An 18,766-nucleotide genomic window follows, 5' to 3' on the forward strand; every position below is an offset into this window, starting at 1 on the left:
ACAGACAGAAGCAGAGCAAATCAGGATGAAAGTCTCAGCCACGCTCTCCAGTGCCAAAGTCCCTCCATCCAACCTCACAATACAGGAAAAGAAGGCCGTCGCTTCCCTGAGCAAAGACCACAACATCACTGTTTTACCAGCTGATAAGGGAAGATGCACCGTGGTCCTAAACACTACAGATTACCATACAAAGATCACTACTCTCCTCAGTGACAACAATACCTACGAAGCCTTAAAGCGAGACCCCACAAGCAGCTACAAAAAGAAAGTTATAGCTTGCCTTCAAGACTTTGAAAAGGACAAAATCATTGACCGCCTTACATATCACCGCCTTTACCCAGGGGATGCCATACCCTGCATTTACAGACTTCCTAAAATCCACAAGGAAGCTGTCCCACTCAGACCCATAGTCAGTAGCATAAACTCAGCCACTTACAACATTGCTAAACACCTTGCTACCATCCTTGCGCCTCTCGTGGGGAACACCCCACACCACATCAAGAACTCCACCGACTTCGCCGACAAGGTCCAGAAACTTACCCTGGATCTAGATGAAACCATGGTGTCCTTTGATGTAGTCTCTCTTTTCACTTGCATACCCACCATGGAGGCCGTGGAGACTGTCAGAAAACGACTACAAGAAGACAGCTCCTTGGAGGACAGGACCAACTTCACACCCGATCAGATTTGCACACTGTTAGACCTCTGCCTCACCACTACATATTTCAAGTACAACGAAGGCTTTTACAGACAAAAACATGGCTGTGCCATGGGCTCCCCCGTGTCACCTATTGTAGCCAACCTTTACATGGAGGAAGTGGAAAGGAAGGCTCTTGGCTCTTTCAAAGGAAGAGTACCCAGCCACTGGTACAGATATGTGGACGACACCTGGGTCAAAATCAAGACACAAGAAGTGGAATCCTTCACTGCGCACATTAACGCTGTGGATAAAAACATCAAGTTCACCAGGGAAGACACAAAGGACAACTGTTTGCCTTTCCTGGACTGCGCCGTGCACATTGAAGAGAACGGCAAACTCAACATTGAAGTTTACCGGAAGCCCACACACACGGACCAGTACCTCCTCTTTGACTCCCATCACCCTTTGGAAGACAAACTTGGAGTAATTAGGACCCTACACCACCGGGCAGAACGTGTTCCCTCTAAGCCTGAAGGTAAAAAGAAGGAACACGCACATGTAAAGGAAGCACTCAAAACGTGCGGCTATCCTAAATGGGCGTTCTTAAAGTCAGCAAAGAGGCACAGAAAAGAAGACCAGACACCAGCGAGGGAGGATAAGAAGGACAGACGCAACAACATTGTCATCCCCTATGTAGCCGGTGTATCAGAGAAACTCAGGAGAGTTTTCTCCAAGCATGACGTCCCAGTGTATTTCAGACCCAGCAACACGCTCAGACAGAAACTGGTTCACCCGAAAGACAAAACGCCAAAACAGAGACTTAACAATGTGGTGTATGCTGTACAGTGCAGCGAGGAATGCTCAGACCTCTACATTGGAGAGACCAAACAGCCACTTCACAAGCGCATGGCACAACACAGAAGAGCCACCTCCACAGGACAAGACTCAGCAGTCCATCTGCATCTTAAGGATAAAGGACACTCTTTCGAGGATGCCAATGTTCACATTTTGGACAGAGAGGACAGATGGTTTGAAAGAGGAGTGAAAGAAGCCATCTATGTCCACTGTGAGCGACCATCTTTGAACAGAGGCGGGGGTTTACGACACCAACTCTCTGCCATCTATAATCCAGTTTTGAGATCCCTTCCCAGACGCCTTAACGCCCACTCACATCCTGGGCCATCTGACCTCAGGAATTCGCATGATAAGGTGGGGCCAGGTTTCACAATGAACACACCCGAAACTCTGGCTGATTGGGACCCACGCCCAGTTTCACACCTTGGCTCAGGCGATTAGAGGATCATCAGGGGGTCCTTTTGTCCCTCTGTGGGGGGTCACTCCCACTAGGTTTATATCTGGGACTCTCCACCATTTGACCTTAGAACTGAAGAAGCTTCTCGGATGAGAGGTGAAACGTCTTCAAGCAACTTAAAGAAGTCCAGACGCTTTTCTTTCCAAGCTCCTTTGACTACGATGACCTGGATGACTGAGAACCTTCACAGACACCTCGTGAATGAGTGAACTGCTTAAAGTAGCTTTCTTGTTCACACTCCATACCAGTTGGTGGCGATAATGGACCATGGGGCATATGTGGGGCACCCCACATCTTTGGGGTTGCCTTAACTCAGGTGGTGGAGCAGGCCATCAGCTAATTGGAATTTTAATGGTTAGATCCCTCCAGTTTGTATGCCAAATGTCCTTGTGCAGGACACTAACCCCAAGTTGCTCTCTGATGCATCTGTAGAAGTATGAATGTGTGTGTGCATGTTATATAGGAAGAGAATAGAAAAAAAAGTGTGAATGAGTTGCATAAAGTGCTTTGAGTGCTGAGTAGAAAAGCGCTATATATGAACCATTTACACCTAAGGTAAGGGCATAGTTTGGGCAGCTGTGGGCCCAGAGTATGCCCATATTTGGCTCTGCTTACTGTAGGTTTTCAGTTTTGGAGCTAGTCTGTAGTAGTTTTCATTATTCAGCGTTCTTTGTATGGTAAGCAAATTATGTCCAGACAGCACAAAACTGTTAACTCTCTCTCAGCCACACCACAATACAGAGAAGAAACAGTAAACCGCTCTCACTGAGAAATAAACTGCTGATGTAAAAACAATGCACGTATAGATTTGACACTATAAAACGCCACGGTTTAAAACCCCCCAAAAAACATTCAAAGTCGGTATCACGATCGTGCTAAACGGTTTTGCAATTTAAGTGTCAAAACTCTTTTGTTGGACTTCTGCGTTTTTCTTTTGTCAGAGTTGCAACGTTCAGAATCCGAGTCAATGTACTTTCCATCCTTTCAACAGCTTTCATTTAAAGTAACTCACAGGTACAGCATTACAACATGATATAAAGTCTGCTGCAGAAGTGGCAGCATGAGGTGACATTAGGACATCAAACATGAAGACTAGTCTCTAACTAAGAGCGTGGTCTGCAGCTCTTTGTTGACTCTGTAACTAAACATAAAAGCTGACATTTCCTCTGTGGTCTGTACAACCAACTCTGAGCAGAGCTGCATTTTTGTGTGTGTGTGTGTGTGTGTGTGTGTGTGTGTGTGTGTGTGTGTCCCTTTGTCTTCCCTGCAGCCTGTATAATGAGTGTATCTGATGATGTATGGCCAGAATAATTACCCCAATGAATTTACAGCACGGTGGTTGCACCAGACACCAACCAAGTCATAAATGAAAGTAATGACGTGAGACTGGCTTCATACTGTGGTGTTAAAAAAACAAGAGGAGTATTTGCATTATATGCAACATGCACCCTCCGTGTTTACAGTCTGGTGTTGTTTAAAACTATTCTTCTAAAAAACAATAATGGTTACAAGACACCACCACTATAAACTTTTCTCAGAGTCTTTGCGGCAGTGCATTACTTCACCAGTAACCCTGTACTTTCCTGCATCATGCCGTTAGCTGCTTGTGGGGAAGTATGAAGCCACAATGCTTCGGTCAGCTGCTCACACACAAGCAACACAATAAGCCAAAAATCCATTGAAAGTATTGTGAAAGTCTGAGATGTATTTCAGAAAGTATTAACGTCAAGCAGTAGCTTGTTGGAGCTGGGCAGCAGTTTGGTTGGTGCAGATCATTCATGTCTACGTTTCGCTGAGGTTCGAGTGTTTTTACATTTCTGGTTTTGCAACTTGTCACATGTTCAGATCCATGTCAGGAGCTTATGATAATTAAAAAAAATATGTGTGAAGCTTATAATCCATCCTAAGCTTTCTGCCCCAGAACACAGGGGTTTTTTTTTGCTATAACGTTCTGTTAGCAGCTTTTTTGTTTTTGTTTTCTTCCTGAGGCTTTCTACCTGATATTGTTATTGTGCCTGTGGGTCAGTCTCACTCTTCAGGAATCTGTTAAGCTTGGAGATTATTGGAAAACACTGCATCTCTCTTACCCTGATAGTTGTTGTCCCTGTGGCACAGGACTGTCCAAACTGTGTGTTTATCTTTTCCCTCTCCCTCCCTGTGCTCTGTGTTTTCACTTTCATCGGATCATTGAATGTCCTGGGACCTTTCTTTCTCCAGGTTATCAGTGCCTCATTCCACATGCTTCGAATCAGATTTTTAGTTATTTTTTGTATTTATTCTGAGCCCCTCTGTTCTTACCCTCCTGTGTGCATTTTGTTGGCGTATCTTTCTCTATGTTGTTGTAAAAGTCTTTCTTTCTCAGCTCTTTTTTTTTGGTTTTAGTGGAGGAGGTAAAGTCTTGTGGCCCAGATCTTTGATTTGCTTGATCATCTTAACACTAGAAGTGTAGTATTTTATTAAAACATAAGTGGCCTTCAAGGCCTCTTGAAACACATTCAAAGCTCTTCTTTGGATATTGGCTGCCTTTTGTTCTGTTCTCTATCAAGATAATCCCACACTGTTTCAATAATGTTCATGTTCAGGAGGCCAATCCATGAAAGTATTCCAGTGTGTGTTTTTATTTTTTCTATTGAGGTCTGCTTTTACTGTGTTGTGTGTGTGCGTGCATCTAGCCACTTACTGATGTAGCTGTTTGCCAGGCCATGATTCCTGCTGACTCCTGAAAAGGAAATTTTGCAGACCTTTATTGTCCACATGACCTGTTCGTATAGGATGTGCTGCTAGCACCACACCTTCTATTTTCCGTGGGGTAGTGCCTTCCTAGGTTTTGCAGTGGTTTTTCATTCAGGCGGGGAATGGGCTCCTCTCCTGCAACAAAGATGTTCCCTGCATGCAGTATGCCTTTCCTTCTTGATAGGCTTCTTGACTTTCCTGCCTTGACTGTCATGCTCGCCCAAGCAAGAAGCTCATGCAGAAGTCATGCATAGTGCTGTCTGAATGATGCTTGCCACATCATCCATATAGCTCCGTAGTGGTGGAAGCCTCCACCTGATGGTAACTTGATGCCTCTATCTGCCTGGCCCCTGAGAATTACCTCAAAGGCTACTACGAATAGGATGGGGAAGATGGCGCATCTCATAACTGTTCTACATTCTAGTTCTTGGCATCCAGTCATGAAGCCCTCCAGAGTTGAGCACATGTGCAGGTTACTGAAGTATTTGGTGATTATATGTTGCACACATGTAAGAACCCCAGTGCAAAGTCTAAGGGTCTGCGTGATACTGAGCCACACGCATTGGTGGTGAGATCTAACTGCACCAGATGCAAGTCGCTCTTCGCTTCATGCTGGATCTGGTTCCAAATCAGAGAGTAGTGCTTAGTGGACATAGGAGAGCCTGGGATTCCCACATTCTGGCAGCTTGTATCAACATATCCACTCACCATGATGAAGTCAGTCTCCTTGTCAGGATGGAGGAAAAAAACCTTCCTCTTTACGTTCAGCAAGGCAATGCTGAACTAACTGATGGTCTGAAGGCTCTGTTCTTGGGAATGAACACGCCGACAATTTATTATCCTTCTGATGGGACCGGTTGTTTCCTCCAAGCTGTTTTCATCCACTTCGACAGTGTCCTGAGCACCTGCAGGCAGTTCTTAAAGAACTTGTGGGGAACCCCGTTCATCTTTACTATTTCCTGTAAATTCAGCTAAATGGGAACAGAGTGATGTGTTTCTTGTCAAGGTGCTAGTTATAAATTGCTTAACCCTTTCATGCATGAATTATGACAACCGCAATCAGGAGTTTTTCTTAAGTATTTTTTATTTATCTTTAGGCATGAAAAAAAGATTGTTGAACTTCATTTCTTTAAACATGTACTTCTCGTTGAGAAGTACATGTACATGTCCACTTAAGCAGACAACTTATGTGTATGGAGTGACACGTCAGTGTCAAATGTAGTGGTTTACGTGCAAATATATCAACACTGACACAAATACAAGAATACAGCCTTTGAATAGCTGTCCACTGTAGTGACCACTATGCGCGAAAGAGTTATGTTTAAAATTGGTTCTTTGCTAAGCTGTCTCTTATCTTTAAACACAACATCGATTCACCACTTGAGTCAGGTTTCTTTTTAAATACCTGCACGATGAGTAGGTCGGTATAAAGCAGCCTAACAAAACACATTAACAAAAAAATAACAGGACTGTACTGAAAATGAGTGAAAGAGCAACCGGTGTCCAAAGAAAAACTTTAAAAGGCCTTTAGAAAGGCTGGAGAAATTGTGTTTAAGACCAAACTATAGGAAAATCGGACTCTTTGGAAGCATAATATAAATAAATAATAGTACTAGACCTCCTGGTACTGATTATCTTAGTAACAATTTCATTATGACCTGTAAAAAAGTCTTTCAATTCACTTTTTCAGTAGTGGACTTATTTTAAGTCAGTAAGGCCCTCTAGGGTAAAAAAAAAAAAAGTGGTGCTCTTAACACAAGACATAAAATGCCATGTCTGTCTGACCTGGAACAGAGACTATTGCACTTCAATTTTATGTGTATTTGAAAACTAAAAACATGGGGATACTACTACTACTACTTTAGTAGTTAAGAAGTTATTTTAAAGTAGTAATTAGTGGAATCATTCTGTTCTGTAATGTGTTATTAGAATAGTAATTAATAATTCAAGCAATACGATAAAAGCAGAGAAGTGAAAAGCACTTCTGAAGTGTGTATAGATGTACGGAATTATCTGTAAACCATACTGAGCAATATGCAGTGGTGTTGCTCTGCTGCACTGAGCCACAGATAAGCAGTGGTCCCAGTTTAACATGCAGATAAGACACAGCTCAGTGCGAGCTCAGTGGTCTCTCTCAGGCTGCATTCAGCTTCTACGCAACTGTTTGGTTTTTGCATTTAATTAGATTTTTTTAAAAACACATAATTATATAAGTGCTTTAGTGATGATATTATTTAGAAATAATTGAAGCTTAATGATCATTGCACCTCTTAAGGTCCTCAGAAATTGAAAGCAAAATGACAGTAACCGCATTCAAAGACACATGAGGAAGTGCCGCTTCACACAAACCTCTGTTGCTCACAGGGAAGTGAAACTCCTCGATGGTCACATTGAAATGAATACACTTGGTCATTAGCAGCTGCTACGAATTGCTGCTCCGCTCCTGCGTCTCTGACGAGAATGCAAATGTGCTGTAGGATTTACTGCTAACAACAATTCATTGGCAGGAGGAAAGCGTAATTATCCAGAGATGGGTTTTGGAGAGGACCTGAGGTGTCCACAGGCACATGCCGCAGTGTTGCGACTGCTGGACTCAGAGCTTCTCTTGATGGAGGTCATGAAGAAGTGGATGGGGCAGCGAGCGAAGAGCGAACGGGAATTTTCAGTGCAGCTGCACCACATGACTGGCCTGGCTGAGAAGCTGGACCGACCTCAGGCTAACACAGGACTGGACTACATCAGTCAGCTCAACAAGGTGAGGCCTTGCATATCGCACTGCGCCTGAAGCTTTAGATTTACCTCATCACCTGTCGTTCAGGTGGGAGAATGCCACTGCGCAATAGACTCATTCATTCAGTGCATTTAAAATTAATCTTCTAATTTGATGCACATTTCGGTTTTTCCCAAAAAAAAGGGTTTGCTACACTCATGAATCATCAAGTGTTCAATGAGCAAAGTAAAAGAAAACAGTAATATAAGCTGAGGAAATAAAATACAGAAGTTGGCACATGAATCTAAAACTGTTTTGTGCCTCTAATAACCTCACATGACATACTCTAAAAGTAACTCCAGTGACTGCCATTAGTGTTTAAAATAAGTACAAAGTATATCTGAATGACTTGGCAATGTCTCAACTAAATCTACAAAAGCTTGGTTTGCTTAGTTTCTTTAAAATATTGAAAGCTGACCTACACTTTGTCAAATTAAATGTGTTCTCAAATCAAATCGAGTAAGCACATCTTTGGCTCATCTGCACACATTGTGAAAACATTTACAGAACCTACAACCGTGAAATGCAATGTGCTGCTGATGCGCTTGAAACTAGTTTTATTTCTGCATCTCAAAGTTTTTTTTAAATAATAATTTGGTGGCTAACACCAATAACCATTGCTTATTTATACTGAATATGTTTAGTAGCCTTTATTTTGGTAGAACACTGTGGAGAAGACAGGAGAGCTAGGAGAAAGACCAGGGGAAGTAAACGGCCTCATGATGGATTCAAACCCAAGTCTCTGTAGTATGAAATACCCAGTGAGCTGTATCTGTGTCCAACATGACTTCATGCATTTTTTAAAATCAGTTCCAACTAAGGAACCAACGAGCAAGTCTGGCTCCAAAAGCTGGTTACCAACATGTCAGGTAGTCACGGATTGTTTAGTGAGTTCCATTTATCGGTTTTCTCTTTATGTCCCCACGATGTGTACCGCTGACTTCTGCCTCTGTCTGTCAGTCATGGGGAGTGCTGGTGTCACAGACGGAGTCTCTCAGTCAGCTGATGAAAAAGCGCTCTGAAGATCTGCTGGACGGTCCAATCAGCAAACTCACGCTGCTCATCAGAGACAAACAGCAGCTCCGCAAAACGTACGCAGAGCAGTGGAACCTGCTGAGGCAGGAGCTCAACAAGGTGTGTGATTAACACGTGCACACGCGCGCGCACACACACATTCACGCACGCATTCACGCACGCACACTTCCATTACTTCAAAAGATATCATTCACACTGGCCTATATTCAGCTTTTGAAGACTTGAACCCGAACAATGACTTGTTGGGACTTAAGCAATAAACTACACACATATACCACAAGCTAAAATATCTAGCTACTTTACCATTATACAAACTTTCAGTCCTGTCATGAGGCAGATTAAACTACTTTTGTACAGTCACACCTCTAATGATGGGGAAAAAAACAAGGTGGTTTATTTCTGTGTTCATTTTCACAGCTGTTGCTCTCTAAATGTCCCTTTGGTTCACAGTTTTGCACACTTTTATCCCCACGAGTTGAATAAAAAAAAATAAAGGCGGAACTATATGAATGTTTATTATCAGTGGAAAATGATCTTGGTGCAGGTAAGTGACTACACTTGCCTGTTCTATAGCTTTTTGGTCTCTAAAATTAAATATCACTTTGTGTGTACGTGCTTTTTAAAAAAAAACAAAAACAAAAAACAAAACTTTGTCTAGTATGCAAAGATATATCTTCAGCTGGTACAAATTTGTTTGGCAGCCGCTCACGGCCGTTTGAAACAGCACAGCGTACGGCAGGGTCTTCAGGAATTTACTGAGATAATTGCTGCCTGCTTCTTTTTGTCACTGTGCTCATATCTAAATTGAAAGCAAACACACTAAATTACTTTTTACGAGAACAAAAAAGCAGTCAGAGCAGAATGTTTACATATCCCACATTTCATGCACTCATGCAAAACCAGACGTTGCTAGTTGGAAATGTTTGTCTCGTTTTTCCTCATATGTCAACTTGACTTGCAGATGAGTGCTGTGATGGCAGCTTATAAATAGACAGCAGTCAAATGATATGAGATTCAATAGACTGGAAAGAGTGTCTGCAAATGCATTTTGATGCCATCTCATACTGGTAGCTGCCTCACACTGGGTTTTATTACCCAATTACATCAGGCAAATGATGTGTTCATTTTAGTGCAGTTTGAATGCCTGTCTGGTTGTTTGTTTAGTTTAATTTTCCTACTTTGCTGTGCAGAAAAAGCCCGGTCAGCCTTTGAACCGTTTACATCACTGTGCAGTTACACTAGCGAGAGATTATTTGATATCACAACTGAAACAACGGCGACAGTGAATTTGATTGTATCTGTGATGTTGGTTTGTGTTGGTTTTATTTTTTTTGTCGCCAGCCACACAACAAAGGTCAGATCGTTACCTTATGCTTTTCTCATGTTTTATGTTACTAGCAAAACCTAACACAACAGCAGTCCACTTCCTGTGCTAAATAGTACTGACAGCTTTTCAACCTTAAAGAAACTCGACTTGACACCCATCACACCCACTGCCCTTAAGTTATGTGTTTGTAAAAGATGTTTTATTTTTGTTTTTTAAACCGCTTAAAAATTCTTGGTTTTGTGTCTGTTACGGTACCGAGGCACATCGGTAAATGTAGGCGAGTGCTTAGTTTCAAGTAAAGCAACAGAAAACTTTAAAAGCAAACTGTTTCAGCTGGTTTTCCTCTGAAAAACAGTTGATTGTAGTTTCGTCTCTCTCTATAACACCTCCAACCATGAATCATTCAGTAAAATCTGTTTTTTAGACCTGCTGCTGTTAAATCTGTGTAATGTACAAGTTCTTTCCATAACTACAGTGACAACACACAGCTTTGTTGGCAGTTACAGGTCCTGACAGGTGAAAAATTCATTTCCTGCTTTGGTGTGTTTTAGATGCTATCATCGCTATAAGGCTGACAATAAAGCGGGGCTATTTCTCTCTGCTACACTACTCCTGCCTACTGGTCGACAGGTTAGAGGAGCAAGCTTGATGCCCTCTAATTAGATGAGTCATAGAAAAAAAACAAGATGTTATAAATAAATCATAATTGATGTAGAACTCAGCCAACGGAGAACTAAAACAAGGAAGCTAGTTACTGGCATTTTAAAGTCCTTAAACGGGTTGTCTGTAAGCCTGTGTGCTTCTTTTAAATTCTTCCTCCCTGCAGTCCCTTCTTGGTTCAGGATTTGTTGGCTTCTTTCCTGTTGCATCAGATTTGGAAGAGCTGCGTTTGGGAAATTGTAGAATAGAGTCGGTATCATCAGTACAACTGAATGGTTGTTTTATTGCTGCTGTCTACTATCTTATTAAAAAATGTCTTTTTTTTTCTTTTTCTTTTTTTTTGCAAAAATATATTTGGTCCACACTGTCCAAAAAGGTCCAAAATGAGCCATGACCTTTCGGTTTTGCTGTTTTTTTTTTTTTTTATTGAGTAAATTGGGTTTTTCTTCTTTCAGGTCAAATAGTTTTGGGCGAACTATATATGAGGTGGTTTTAACTTTTCATGGCCTGTTTTTTAAATGCCAACACAAAGCCTACGTTATTAGCTTTTTATCACTGTGTTCAAAATGTAAAATGCTGTTTTTATGGATTGCTTCAGGTGACACAGACAGAACTGGAGAGGCTAAAGAGCAGCTACAGGCACGCAGTGAAAGATGCAACTCAGGCAAAGAGGAAGTACCAGGAGACCAGCAAAGGTGGGGATTTCTGGTATCACTTATGTTTCTGAATAGAATCGGTTTCATGTTGATGTCACGGTCTGGGTTTTTTTTTGTTTGTTTGTTTTCTGTTTTCCTGTGTTTAGTCTGATATGTGTATTTCTATCATGACCTATATTCTGTGATCATTTTCTGTACTGTGCTTGTGTGCCTGTGTGTGTCTGCAGAAAAAGACCGAGATAAGGCCAAAGAGCGTTACATAAAGGCTTCACTGAAACTCTACGAGGTCCATAATGAGTATGTCCTCTCTGTGCAAGCTGCTCAAGTTTACCATCAGCACCATTACAGTCAGATCCAGCCGGCCCTGCTCAGCGCCCTGCAGACTCTGCAGCAGGAGATGGTGCTCATACTGTAAGATCACACTCGCTGCGTGGATGTTTGGAAGAAAAACAGACACATTAAGAATGACAAGAAGCATTTCTGTACAGTGCTCATATTTACTGGTGCGTCCCTGCGAATCATCTCTGTGTTTTATTTCTGCTCGTCGTCACTCAGATACACATCTGATCGTGGCACGACACAAATGTTTGCCAATTAATTTCAAATCTTGATAACACTCCACTGCTGCCATCAACAAGCATATCTCACAATCTACAGCAGCAGAACAAATGTTCTAATTACCATATGTGTAACTACAGTACTGTGCAAATGTTTTGAGTCACCTCTCACGTCTTTCTATTTTGCTTCAGAGGAGCCAGACGCTTTAAATCGGTCTTGAGCAGTAGTTCTCCAGACTTTCTAAAGGTCATTTAATGTTTTTCTTCAGAAATTGGCTGCTTTTTCACTTCAGTCTAGTTTTTGTGCCAGACCATTTTTGTTTGTTTGTTAGGCTGCTTAACAGCGACTTTTTCAAGCATTACAAAACCTAACTCAAGGAATGAACCAGTGCTGTGTCTACACATCACAGACAATGTTAAATTCTGGGAATTTAGGCAATTAATTTCAATTTCATAGTTAAATCTGTGGACACCGTGTGTCCTGCGCTCACCGCCAGCTGTCCTAGTATGTGCTGAGGTCATTAATCCACTTCTGGACCTGGAGAAAATACCCCCCTGCCGCTTTGTGTCTGCAAACCAAGACAGATATTTTTTGCAGTTTTATTATTATGGTACATTTTTCTGTGTGTAGCCTGTGTGTGTATAACTGTGGTTTAAAGTAGCTCTCCTTTTTTGTGGCTTGCAAAGGTGGCCCAGTTTTTAGATTAGTAAATGTATAGAAATGACTCATCAGTAGCCTGTAAGTTGTAAATTTAATGGGTACTTCTGTGCATTTAACCCCTTGGTATAGCATTCGTGCATGGAAACTGAGGGCGTTGGTTGCCCGTCCAGTTTATACATTGTGGTGTCGACTGGCGTGTCAGGTCTTAAAAACGATTTCCTGTAGATGAACAGAAATAGGAAAAAAACTCAGTGGCCAGTGGTGTTGAAGATCTTGTCAAAATTGATGAAATTATTAACGCTGAAAGGCACTGTCAGATTTTCATCCACTATGCATCACCATCAGGAAAGCATCTGATTGGCAGTGGCCTCATTTGATCTCACACTGCAGTAAAAGCATGCCTGAATGGAAGAACACACACGCTGGAACTCCATGAGTCATGGACCGGCCTCCCCAGAGCCCGGACCGAATCATTACTGAAGCAGCGTGGGATCATCTTGACAGAGAACAAAACACACATTTCCTTTTTTCCCCAGCAAAATGTAAAAAAATGAGAGGTGATTCAAGAGTTTTGCAGAGTGCTGCCTGTGTTTTCATTATGAACAAAAGCCTTTTCTATGCAAACATTACCTACAAAGGCTTGACAGCTTTGAACACTGCATGAACGTCTGAGTTTTAAAGCAGAGAGAAGAGTTCTGGGAATTTAGACAATTAAAGGGTCTGAAAGGGTAAATCATAAAAAGTCAAAGACAGAAACAAGCAGTCAAACTGGTAAAATGGATTGGCTGACTTTGGGGGCTCTGGGCAGGAAATGTTTGGCAGAGCTGACAGATCCAGTCTCTGTCTAACGGCAGAGGCTGAAAAACGGGCACTGCTCTCACTTTTATTATATTCTAAACAGGGAATAACAACATAAATATGACAGAGAAAGTGACGTGATGGGATACTTAACCGCAGACAAATCTCTCAAAGGACATTTTCACATCACTAATATGAGGCAACTTGCATCCAGCCAAACTGGAAATTGTGTTACGCTTTGGCAAATTAAAAAACGCAATGTGATATTTGTGCTTTGCATTGTGTCATTCTGTTTTCATCCTTCCAGAAAGGAGATCCTGCAGGAGTATTTTGACATCTGCACTCTCCTCCATCATGAAGTGGTGCGGATCCACAGAGAGATGGCATCAGCTCTAACAGCCATCGATCCTCACAGAGAGTATGAGAGCTTCATCCATCAGAACAGGTACGCAGAGGTGGACCGTTTCCGCTCAGCAACATGGCAATCACGGAAGCTAACCCTTCAGAGAAATGATACTGTGGACTGTGTGTTTGAAGGTCTGTGGGGGAGATTCCTGCCTGTGCCGATTTTGACAACAGCCTTCTGGAGGACACCGAGCAGCTAAGCACTAAGGAGATTGAACTGAATGACCTCACCCTCGAGACGATCCAGCACAAGTGAGAACAACAGTGCAATCACATTCAGATTTCGTTTGTTAATCTTGCAACAGCTTCCTCCACACGACTAACTCGTGTTCCTTTAACCTCCCGTTAACCTTCCCTTTCTGTTTTATATATGAAGTGCTTCCTCTTCACCTGGGATTTCTGTCTTCTTCTCACAGACTGACTACGATAGAGGAGGAGCTCCTGGACCTGGCTCGGTCTCTGGGCTCTCAGCAGACTTCAGTTGAGCAGCTGGAGCTGGAGTTAGGGGAAGAGCAGGAAGGTGTCAAAAAGGGCCAGAGGTGAGCAGACCAACCAGGCTGATGCTGAGCTGTCAGAGATTAGAAAGGGGGGTTCACAATGAAAAAATACACTGTCCTGTGGTAGCTGTGAAGACAAATTACTAAAGTTTGCCTCAGTGGGCAGTCCTTCCCATCGGGGGAGTTCAGTGTGCTGTTGGCTGTGCAACGGCTAATAACCAGTGTGGTCTCAGCGGGCCATAAGTGCCTTATGAATTATAATACAGCAATATGTTGAGAGTTATGGAGCCCAAACCCTCTCATTTGTCTTGGTTGATGAGGGTGTCTAAAGGTGTTAGAGCTATACAGACCCGGGGGAGTGATCGAGTCATTAACAGGCTCTTGAAGGACAAGTGGAAACAGAGTCTGCATTATCAAAGGCAGCTGGGAGCACATATGGTGCAGGTGGTGAGGTGAAGCTGACCTTTGCTTTGTATGGTGAAGAAACATTTTGCAAATCAACAGTGAAAAACTGAATTAAGGTGACCTAACCTGACCTCAGATGTCAGCCTGAGTAGTTCAGAGGGTCGGATCTCCAGCATTTTGAGGTCTTTGCAAATGTTTTCTTGAGTGAAACTTTCTTTGGGTCTAATGAGCGTAAGCACAGCTGATCAATCATCTTCATGTGTGCATTAATCATTTTGTTTATAAACACCTGGTTAGTAAAAATTCCTACAGTTTAAAACCCAAACATCTGGGCTCGCTTGTTCTTGAATTAAGCCATAGACCATAAACTTTCTGTCAGTGGAGATCCTAAATGCTTTTTTCTTTTCTGGGATTAGGCTTAATCTACATTTCTGTGATGATGACGACCTGGGGCAACTTGTTTCTGATGAGCTTCAATGTCCAGCCCATTCTCTCATTTAATGGCCAATTAAAGGGAACAAAGCACATAGAATTTTATGTTGTCATTAAAGGCTGTGTGATGATATGACGGCGTGTTGGGTGTCACCAGGGAAAAAACAAACAACAAAAACAATGTGATCTCCGGGTCAACCAAGCATGATTAGATTCTCCGCTGCACCTGCGCTCATATAAACATCCTCTGTGGTAATTAGCCATACACATGCTTAATCAATGTCCCATACACAAATAGATGATGAACAGTTTCTTGTCAATTACTCAGCTCTCAGTGCCTCAGAGGAGAAATAATGTAATTCTGATTGTGGTGTTTGTAGTGTGTGCTGCACTTGGAGGTACTTAACAGGGAAGACCGAGTGCATACGGAGGTTGATTAAGTACATTAAGTACAAAAAAGTGATTAAGTACAAAACCTATTCTGAAAAAAGTTGAGACGCTGTATAAAATGTAAATAAAAGCAGAATGCAATGATTTGCAAATCTCATAAACCCGTATTTTAGTCACATTACAACATAGGAAACATTTCAGTTTCTAGAGCAGCATATGATCTGGATGATGTCTCAGTGAAGACGCTGCATATTTTCATGCTGCTGTTAAAGAAGGGGGGATGCTGCAAAGTGGTAAACATGGCCCTGTCCCACATTTTTGAGATGTGTCTGGCATCATTGTCTAAATAATGTTTTTTTTTTTTTTTACAATGGTACATGTTCTGAGTTTAAACATTTGTTATGTCCTTTATATTCCATTGTGAATATAATATGGGTTTATGAGATTTCCATCCTGGTTTTATTACATTTTTGCGCAGTATTTCAGCTTTATTTGAGATGGGTTTGTACAAATACCTCAAAAGATAAAAAATCCTCAGATAGATAATGAGGTGAAACAATTCTGTTTGTTTGTTCACTGTTGGGGTTTTATAAGTCTTACAGGCTCATTATCAGCATGTTAAGGATATGAATCAATATGAAGAACTGCAAACCTGCACAAGCAGGCGTTTTATTGATTTCTGTGCGCTTCTGTTTATTTCTGTCACTTGTGTTGTGATGCTGCACTTTGCTTTGTCCAGGGTCTACCAGTTCAGCAAGAGACATGCGATGGAAGAGTGCCGGCAGCAGGTCGCCCTGACTCAGGGCCAGAGAGCCAAACTGGAGGTTCAGAGGCTTCTTCTGAAAGAGAAACTGGACAAGCTGGGCTCCAGAGAACCTCCCTCTGCTCTGAATCTGGACACAGATACTGTTTCACTTTCATCCAGCACGAGCAACGTATGTTCTCCCTGACAGCAGCTTTCCCTCCTTTGTCTTTGATTAGCTCCTAATTACTGGTCCTGTCACTGGGCCAGCTGTACAAAATAAGCTGTGTGTTGCATGTAAACTCTGAAAACAACATGCTGAATTATAAAGCATAAAAGCAGTTAGTCTTTCTGTAAGTCACAGACAGTTATCCTTTAGGCATGGATTGTACTTAACACTCAGAAAGTGTCACTCTAGTATTTTCCTCCAGGCTTTTGCATAAAGTTGCTAGCATGGAAAGAAACTCCAGTTTATCTATCTTCAGGCCAAACGCTACAAACTTGTGCTGTGCACCCAATCCTTTGTTACACTCTCACAGATCAATCATCCTAAATAATTTAATAGAGCCGGAGCAGCCTGATGTTGTCTTGCAGTTAGTGCTTAACCTGAAAAGCACACGAGCAAAGTGAGACATGACAATTCTAATGCCGACAGTAGACCTTGATAGGTTTTTTGTGACATGTGTAACAAGCTCTGGGTCTTTTTTTTTTTTCTGTCAGGACCACACTCCACCCAGGGTCCTCGTGGAAGGGATCTTGAACAATCTCAGCAACCTCTTTAAACCCAAATTTGAGGTAAGTTAGTAATTAAATTGCAATTAACGCACAATAATTACAGTGACCGATAGAGAAGTTGCAATTGTAGCAACCTTTATGGTACATGCTAGTTTCTTTCTAAGGAAGGATGTTCGAGTGGAAGTTTTCTTCCCCCTCATCACTCTTGAACTTCTTTTTTTTTTTTAACCACAAAACAATTTATCATGTTCTGGAGGAAATGGCAGCATCCCAGAGTACATCCTCTGAGTGGTTGAGCTTGTTCAGGCACACAATCTGTCTTTGGGGTCTCGTGCTCTTGACCGCGCTTTGGGATTTTGACCGTCAAGTTTCTTCTTTCAAAATTCTTCTTGACCTCAAACCAAGCTCACTTTTCAGGCAGCCAGTGTACATTTAATTGTTTAATCATTCCTGACAGACAGAAGCACTCAGGGAACCCGTGACACAGCTGCACAGTAACTTTTGACACAGTAAAAAAAAACACCCTTTCTCACTTTTTATTGATTTAATGTTAAATCAGCTGGAAACGGATATATATAAAATTGTGTGCATGCTCCAAAAGATCATATCAGGTGAGTAATATTTTAATACCCATATTGTGCTGTACTGTGAATCTGAACTATTTGCTATTTTTGTATGAACTACTTCTCCTTCTATCTACCGGCCCTGTGGTACCCCAGGGGCATGAAAGCGGTGTGGTTATACTTTAAAGTTTTACAGACTCTTCTTTGATGTGCCTCCATTTAATCTCTGCAGATTCACCCAAAATCTATCCCTTCCCATTCTTATTGTTTCATTATTCATGTCTGCTTTTAAAGACCCTGCTTTTCTCTTTTCCTGCCTCCAGGTGCCTCCAGTCCTCAGTCTGGTGAAAGAAGTGGATCGTCCTCTGGGGCAGCAGGACTGGTACCACGGTGCCATTCCCAGACTGGAGGTCCAGCAGCTGCTGAAGAACGATGGCGACTTCTTAGTGAGGAAGAGTCAAGAGAAGCAGGGTTACGTGCTTTCTGTGCAATGGGAAGGCTCCTGTAAACATTTTCTCATCCAGAACACAGAAGTAAGTGAATCTAAAGTGTTTTTGAAGACACTATTTATACATTGCACGTTCTTGCATCATTCACTTCCTTAATGTTTTTTTCTCCACTTTTTCAATATGCAAAAAAAGAGCAATTCTTTCTGTTACTGTTGTAATATGTGGCCTAAAAAGTAAATGTGAGAAAATAAAACTTGTTATTGTAAACTAAGCTTTTTAAACATTTTTTTTTTGGATAATGAGTCTTTTGTTTTTTAAATTCGGTAATGCCATCTTCAGTACGCCTCTGTAAACCTCTGCTTCTCCATGTGTGCCAGTAGAATATGTACCGTCTGGATGGAGAAGGCTTTCCCAGCATCCCTCACCTGATCCATCATTTGCTGAACTCTCGACAGCATATTACCAAGAGGTGTGAAGTTGTGCTAAAGAAAGCGGTAGTAAAGGTAAAGTGACACACACAGACACACACCACACACATATGTTTGTCTTTAGATTAGAATAGCTTGTATCTGCTTACTGCAGACTTGTTATAATCTTTAGTACAACTTTAAATTTGTCCAAGACATGCTCTCATGTTATGTGCCAACAATAGGACACACCACATGTTTTTCTGTGTAAACTATGGGTTCTGTTGCTCTAAGGCTGTGTAGCACAGGACTCCAACACTATTTTACTCCTGTTTTTTCACATATGTACTCATAAACCTGTCCTCTGGTGGCTTTTCCCTTAAACACTTTACTAGTTTAAAACTATTAAAATCACTGTGTGTTTCTCTTGCTTCATTTTTAACCCTTTTAGGACAAGTGGGTCCTGGAACATGATGATATTATCTTGGGACCTCTCATTGGACGGGTGCGTACACTTGACTTTTACTAACAGAATCATGCAAGTAAAGTAAAATGTATTCTGAGTTTTATTTGTGGCCAATATTTTGCTTAG

The 18,766-nt window shown here is 41.7% G+C and overlaps 1 protein-coding gene across 2 annotated transcripts in view; it reads left to right on the plus strand.

Moving 5' to 3' along the window:
• Positions 1 to 18,766, plus strand: part of fes (FES proto-oncogene, tyrosine kinase) — a 30,642-nt gene that overhangs the window by 3,399 nt on the left and 8,477 nt on the right. For both annotated transcript variants that reach the window (XM_080885103.1, XM_080885104.1), the window contains exons 2-13: positions 7,193 to 7,440; positions 8,416 to 8,589; positions 11,076 to 11,172; positions 11,361 to 11,544; positions 13,457 to 13,594; positions 13,687 to 13,806; positions 13,971 to 14,093; positions 16,018 to 16,213; positions 16,741 to 16,815; positions 17,642 to 17,851; positions 18,148 to 18,270; positions 18,626 to 18,679. In XM_080885103.1, the coding sequence (XP_080741229.1) occupies positions 7,193 to 7,440; positions 8,416 to 8,589; positions 11,076 to 11,172; positions 11,361 to 11,544; positions 13,457 to 13,594; positions 13,687 to 13,806; positions 13,971 to 14,093; positions 16,018 to 16,213; positions 16,741 to 16,815; positions 17,642 to 17,851; positions 18,148 to 18,270; positions 18,626 to 18,679 (1,742 nt within the window). The remainder of the gene's footprint in view (positions 1 to 7,192; positions 7,441 to 8,415; positions 8,590 to 11,075; positions 11,173 to 11,360; positions 11,545 to 13,456; positions 13,595 to 13,686; positions 13,807 to 13,970; positions 14,094 to 16,017; positions 16,214 to 16,740; positions 16,816 to 17,641; positions 17,852 to 18,147; positions 18,271 to 18,625; positions 18,680 to 18,766) is intronic.

This window comes from Rhamphochromis sp. 'chilingali', assembly GCF_963969265.1.
Source record: "Rhamphochromis sp. 'chilingali' genome assembly, chromosome: 6".
In the NCBI taxonomy this organism is placed as follows: Eukaryota; Metazoa; Chordata; class Actinopteri; order Cichliformes; family Cichlidae; genus Rhamphochromis; species Rhamphochromis sp. 'chilingali'.